Below are 6,490 nucleotides of genomic sequence, written 5' to 3'. Positions count from 1 at the left end.
CGACTTTTAAAATGTCCTGAGGCTGCAGTCCTGTCCCATGATAGTCCATAAATTGGGTGACTTTTCAACATTGGCTCGCGCGACTTCCAATAGTTTCCAGCCCATAATCCTATGGTTTAAAAGAGAAAACTTGGCGACTTTTCGTTTATAGTTGGAACCCGTGAATCGGGCTGAATTTGTTTTTGGCAACCCTGTAGTATCTCCACTGAAGCCGAGTCTTGGTCATCATGTGATTGATTGATCCATTTACATCTCATTGATCCATGAGTCACTCACTCAGACCAAGCAGCTAGTCAAACTGATTATAGTGTCGATGTCACAAAATACTCCCTTAAAGTTTTTAGCTTACAGTAACGTGGCTCGTGAACTGCAGGAAAAGTCAAAATCTCCAAGCTGAAGGTAGGTGTTTAAATCAAAATATTAATAAGCCTTCAACTTCATGACTTAGGCAAAATACTAACTAAGCATATTTGTTAAGTCAATGCATGAAGAATGTAACTCAAGTTGTAAGCTTACAGCATCAGGTATAAATGTATATGGCATAGTGCATTAAAGGAGTATTTCGTGATCCTAGCATCCTCTTTTTATAGCATTTTTCAGTAGATATCCACGAAAAAAGCTTATTCCCAAAATTTCAGTTGATTCCGATTTTGCGTTTGCGAGTTATTATGCATGATTGTGTGTATTACACTACCGTACTCCGTAGACAATGTGTTGTAATTTCGTTCTGGTATACCAGAATGAAATTCAAATTTCACGATAATTATGTCTTTGCAAAACGAATTAATCTGCAAGAAATATTTTGTACATAAACATTGTGTAGCCAGAGGTTTCCAGTGATATAAAAATCTCAATTTTTTTGAGAAAAGTGGGGATGATGCTGTGGATCACAAAATGCCTTTTTAATATAGGGCATTATGATTTCATGATCCACATCAATCCCCCACTTTTCTCAAAAAAAGTTGAGATTACAACCTCGGCTCTGGCTACATGTTTTATACAAAAAAATTCTCAGTTTCATTTTGGAAAAATATTGTAAAATTTGAATTGCATTCTCATCTGATTCTGGTACACTGGCATTAATAATATCAGAAATCCACATTTTCAGTACCTCTTACATACTTACATACATACTTATGAGACCATTTTGGACCATAATGTACATAAGGACCAGTGATTACACTGACAAAATTACATCGATCTAGCTCCTTCACTTCTGATTGTCAAAACTTTTGGATACCCCCTCGTACATGTACCCTTTGTATACATTTGTAACCCGACATATAAAGCGTTTTCTGGCAACCTTTTCTAACCTTTAGCGAATGATGTCAAAAATGTTTGCTGGGAACACTGCTCAAAAAGTCTTGTTATACTTGGAAGTGTTGCCTTGATTTAAAAACCAAAATAAATAAACTTCCTGAATGCACATTTTGTTGGTAAAAAATATAACCCCTTGGCCCATTCCATGTCAACTCCAGGGATGTGCACCGCAGCACCTCTTCAATTTTTTTTCTTTTTCTGTGTGGTTCTAGATATTGGTGAGAAGTAAAATCCTGAAAATTTGAGCTTTCTACTCTATTTCGTTTTCCCGTGGCATCAATTTGAAATTTAGGGGGTCAGCGTAAAAATGTGTCCATAGCGTGAAAGACGATGTTTGGAGGTCCATAAATGTATAAAGAGAACCCTTTAAAACTTTGAAAAGTATGTATCCTGGGACAATTTGCCCCACCTTTTTGTCCTTTATTTGTCCTTCTTTCCGTATTATCATATCCACTGGTCTCTGGCTCGCAAGTCGTGTGTGGCTCTGCGCCGTTCTGCGCAAGCGTAATCGCATACACGCCGCTGGCGCCGACGCTGGCCTGCCGGCCAGCTGCAGTGACGCGTGGGCTGGTAACCAATTTTCATAACAAAACCCGTTTTTACTCATATTTTCACTGTTTTTGCAGCCAATTCTTAATCATTTTTAACCAAATTTTCACATAACCGTTTCGGTAAATTCCTCGATCTCCCGTATGAATTTGGCGACATTTGGATCGAAACTGACGGAGCCTTTATACACGATACATACATAGATAGATACATACAACATTCCCCTATTTTATAGTAAGATACTGAGGGGGCGCATCCCCCAGACACCCCCCCACGTATATGGATAAGGCCAATGAAAGTCGATTCTAAGTTTCCCGTAAACCGTGGAGCAAATTCTGCACTGTGGCTTTTAAAATGTTAAATTGGTCCAAATGATGTGACACTTTATTTATGACAGCGGCAGGCCCCAGGGAGTGTGGGGGGGGGGGCAGGACCTGGCCAGGGCTAACAGGTAAATATGCACAGATGCAAAAGAATAACAAATTAAAATTGGACCTAAATCATATACTGTAAAGCTATAATATTTTGCTAGTAGGCCTATACTTGATTTCGCTAAATTGCCAATGATCACCATTTTCGTGGGTATGTAATCTGTCATTTGGGTTACCTTTTTAATCTGTCATGTCTTAGAATTTTCCACAGTGTAACTTTGTATGATAGGCCTACAATCCATATTTTGGGCAATTTTTTACTATGTAATTATGTAAACAATATATAAAATAAGCATCCTCTCAAAATGACTTTAAGTGCCCTGGGCGGTTAATGGAACAAATATGGTACATTTAGTGTAAAAATTGTGGTGCCTTTAGAAACAATTTGGCTAGAATTGGATTATTTGTCAGAGAGTTGTGAAAAATGACCCACTATGCCAAAAATGAACTTGAAGCTAAAAAGAGTCATTGATATACCAAAATTGGCTATAAATGCGACCCATGTGTTGTAGCACATGCCTTCCCTCCCCAGCCGGCTACCCCACGCGAGCTGTTATTATTAAAAATGGCTGGTATTGATATGATGAGCTGCGGAAAATGTGTTTCTTCACTTGATGGTTAAAATGTGTGGCCTTAATATTTGTGTGATTATGTACTATCACAGTGTGTCAGTTCTGTGTTTCTTGTTTTTTTTTACAACATTATTTGATGGAGAATAAGCAAGTATTTTGTTTGTTTGTTTGTTTGTTTGCAGTACTAGACAATTAAATCAGGATGAAGTACCTTCTTGCTGTTATCACATTTCTGCTTGTCATAGGTAAGTGAACAAACTTCCAAACATGCAGTAAGGTAGTTAAGAATTGTTTGTAGGAGGGCAAAGGAGAAAGGCAACTTGGGGGGGGCAAAATGAGTTAAAAATTACAAAAATATCTCAAATATCACAGTGGCCAGCTTTCCATAGGGGGGGTGCTGGCTCCCTTGGCTATACGACTGCCTTCCAAGCCTGGAATTTTGACAATTGTAGAGAATGTTTAGCATTTGAAGGAAAATGTTGAAATCATAAGGAGCCCCCCTCCCCCACTTTTAAGGCCCAAAATTACGTAAATTTCCACTTTTTGCAGCAATTTTGCATGCAAAATTTGTCAATTCCCCTGAATTTTTTTTTCTTTTTCCCCTCCTCCCCCGCCACTGGAAGAGAGACGCATTAGGTACATAATGTATCCCAAATCCACAAAGGATCACTTTTTGCTAAATTTTTATCCTATAAAAATGTCCAAAACTGAAAGAAAATTTGACAAAAGGGACACTTTTTGGTGACAAAGCAGTCTAAAAGGGCTATTTTGATTTAGGTCCACTTTTTACAAAAATATTGCTCAATCGCACTATTCAGTGGATGTAAATGGTCCACTTTTTGGAAGTCCCTCACCCACCAAACTAAATCCTGCATACGGGCAGTATGTAGGTGTAGGCCTACATTAGAATTATATTTTAGAGGGCAGATTCCGTTTATTTACTGGCAAGCTTATTTGTCCCCCTGTAATGGTCAGTCAATGTCATGTCATGTCATGCTATATGATAGGCCTTATTTGCTTATAATTCATCAAAATATATTCCCAAATTCTTCTTCTCGCTGCTTGTAGGTAGTGCACTTGATGCTGTGAATGATGCACTATAAGGGCTGTGCAATAATTATGAGCCCTGGGGAAGGGTAAAATTTGGGGGGGGGGACAAGAAATTTTTAGCGAGCCAAAAGGGGGGGGGCAAGCAATTTTTGGCAAGCCGAGAGGGGGGGGCAAGCGATTTTTGGCACACATTCATGGGGCGACTTTTAAATAAAACGCTCAAAAAAGGCTTAAGGAAAACAGTACGGAAACGCTTAAATATGCATATTTTCCTGCTCGCTGCGCTCGCAACAGGTATATAGACCATTTAAGGTTTGTAAATTGGGATTCCAAAAATTTGGCATGGGCAAGGGGGGGGGGCAAAGAATTTTTGGCGGGCCGAGAGGGGGGGGGCAAGCGATTTTTGGCAGGCCGAGAGAGGGGGGGCAAGCGATTTTGGTGAGCCATTTGGAAATTTTACCCCTGGGGCTAATAATTATTGCACAGCCCCTAACATGATTGTACACCTCCTGGATCTGCCACTGTTATTTTAATAAAATAAAATAAAGCTTTGTTTTTAACTATTTTTATCCCATTTTATATTTCCAGCTTTCAGTGAAGTTGATGCACTTTCATGCTATAACTGCATTTACAACGTCAGTGATGGAGCACCAGTGCACAATCCACGATGTGGCGACCCATTTGATGGTGAAATGATCAGCACTGAAACGTGCTCAGAAAATCAATATTGTGGGGTAAGAATGGGGAAAGGGGTCCTGGGAGGGGTCCTGGGAGGGGTCCCAGGGGGAGTGGCACCTCAAGTTAGTCAATAGGTTGTTTGAATAAGCCAAGGGCCATTCGGGCCACTGGGTCTAAATATCTACACGCTTGAGCTCAATAATTGTAAAATTGACACATATAATACAAACCATGAAGCTAGTTGAGACACATTTGCAAGACTACAGAATTGCAAATCAAGAAAAATATGAAAAGCATAGCATAGCTGATTCTTGGCAAAATGTTTGGCAAAGGATTCATTCATGTTTCACTGTTCATCACTGTTAACAACGATGCATAAGCGTCGTCTGCATTGTTTACTTCGCGAGGGCAGCATTAGATTGGTTATTGCGTTTAAACCGCACAGTGGATTAATGGTTTTGCTTCCGCCGGACGGACAGCCAACCAGGCAGCGGGCAGGCATTCTTGGCAACCAACCAACCAAGCAGGCAGCCAACCACCAAACCATCTTGGTGATAACATAAGCTCACATATGTGTGGGGCCCAAAAAGTACCTCAAAAATCTGTGGCAAAATCACTTGACCTTCCTTTTTACCTGCTAAAAAATGCTTGGCCTCTGTATTTTTAGTCTTGCCAAAAATGTTTGGTCCCAATAATTAACCTCTGGGGGTACACATAATTATTGCACTCCCACTTTCATTCCATTTTTATATTAACGATGCATTTTCTTTAATCAGATTTCTGTCAGGCTACAAAAAAACACCAGCACCCTGCTCTATGGCCCTGACCAACCCAGATTTTGTGTTTTGCAAGTATAAGAAAAGCGCAATATTGTCTACATGTTGGTAATTTTTAGAACCATTCACCATGTAAATGCCCTTATTGTCCAACCATAATTGAAAGGTCCGTCCTCCCTTAGACTTTTTTTCAGATGCCTTATGACAATTTGTCATATTACAGGATGTCAATTGCTAATTTATCAAGAAATTGATATTGGGAAAAACATTTTTTTTTTTGTGATTCGTAATGGGCATAGAATATAAACTTACCATTAATGTTCAGCAATTCTTGTGTCAATTAAAAGTAGACCTTTCAAAGTGATTTTCAAAATGTTAAAATGTTGTAAAACTTCGTACATCTCACATATATAATCGATTGCCCAAGTTAGCTGTCACCATGGCGTAAAATCTCAGGATCCATCATGGAATACCCTATATTGTTCTGATCTATCAGTATAAATACACCCGAAGATTATTTAGAAATACATTTTCAGATACTTTTTTCTTTTCCCTATATTATATAAACAGAAATGGCCAGCATTCCTTGGAGACAGGACAGGACGGTTTTTGGTTTCCCTCCAGCGTGGATGTGGTGCAAATACTGGTGATGGTTGCATCCAATGGGAAGATGCAAGAGGTGGCTATCTGAGAATTTGTGGCTACTTCTGTGCTGAGAATGAATGCAACAGTACCATGCCGCTTCAACTTAACATCTTGGTAGTCTTTATGACATTGATATTTGCCATGCTTGTAATGCTATGATAAGTTGAAACAATTAAGTTTAAATATGTCCTCATAGAATTTGATGATATGGTAATTACGGTAAAAGCTAATAACCCTAACACCCAACCCTGCTTTTTGCTATCAGAAGTTAAAGAAGAAACGAAAAAGGAGAGAAAATGAAGTAAGAAGTCACTTGGCACCCCTGGGATTCGAACCTTAGACCCCCGCATGCCAAGCACACAATCACCGACCGGTAGCCACACAGGTAATGCTGCCCCGGGCAGCGATTCCATGAGAATATAGCACTTAGGCCAGGTGATTGTGTCATCGCAGACCCTGGGATTCACGC

At 39.5% G+C, this 6,490-nt stretch overlaps 1 protein-coding gene across 1 annotated transcript; it reads left to right on the top strand.

Moving 5' to 3' along the window:
• The first annotated feature begins 301 nt into the window (after positions 1–301).
• Positions 302–6,289, top strand: LOC140157389 (uncharacterized). Its single transcript, XM_072180569.1, has 4 exons — positions 302–399; positions 3,055–3,117; positions 4,511–4,656; positions 5,947–6,289. The coding sequence occupies exons 2-4, from the start codon at positions 3,075–3,077 to the stop codon at positions 6,178–6,180; spliced, it is 423 nt and encodes a 140-aa protein (XP_072036670.1). The 5' UTR covers positions 302–399; positions 3,055–3,074; the 3' UTR covers positions 6,181–6,289.
• Positions 6,290–6,490: the final 201 nt, after the last annotated feature.

The sequence above is a fragment of the Amphiura filiformis genome, chromosome 7, assembly GCF_039555335.1.
Source record: "Amphiura filiformis chromosome 7, Afil_fr2py, whole genome shotgun sequence".
Lineage (NCBI taxonomy): Eukaryota > Metazoa > Echinodermata > Ophiuroidea > Amphilepidida > Amphiuridae > Amphiura > Amphiura filiformis.
The sequence above is the reverse complement of the archived record's forward strand: the minus strand, read 5'-3'. Positions and strand labels throughout refer to the sequence as shown.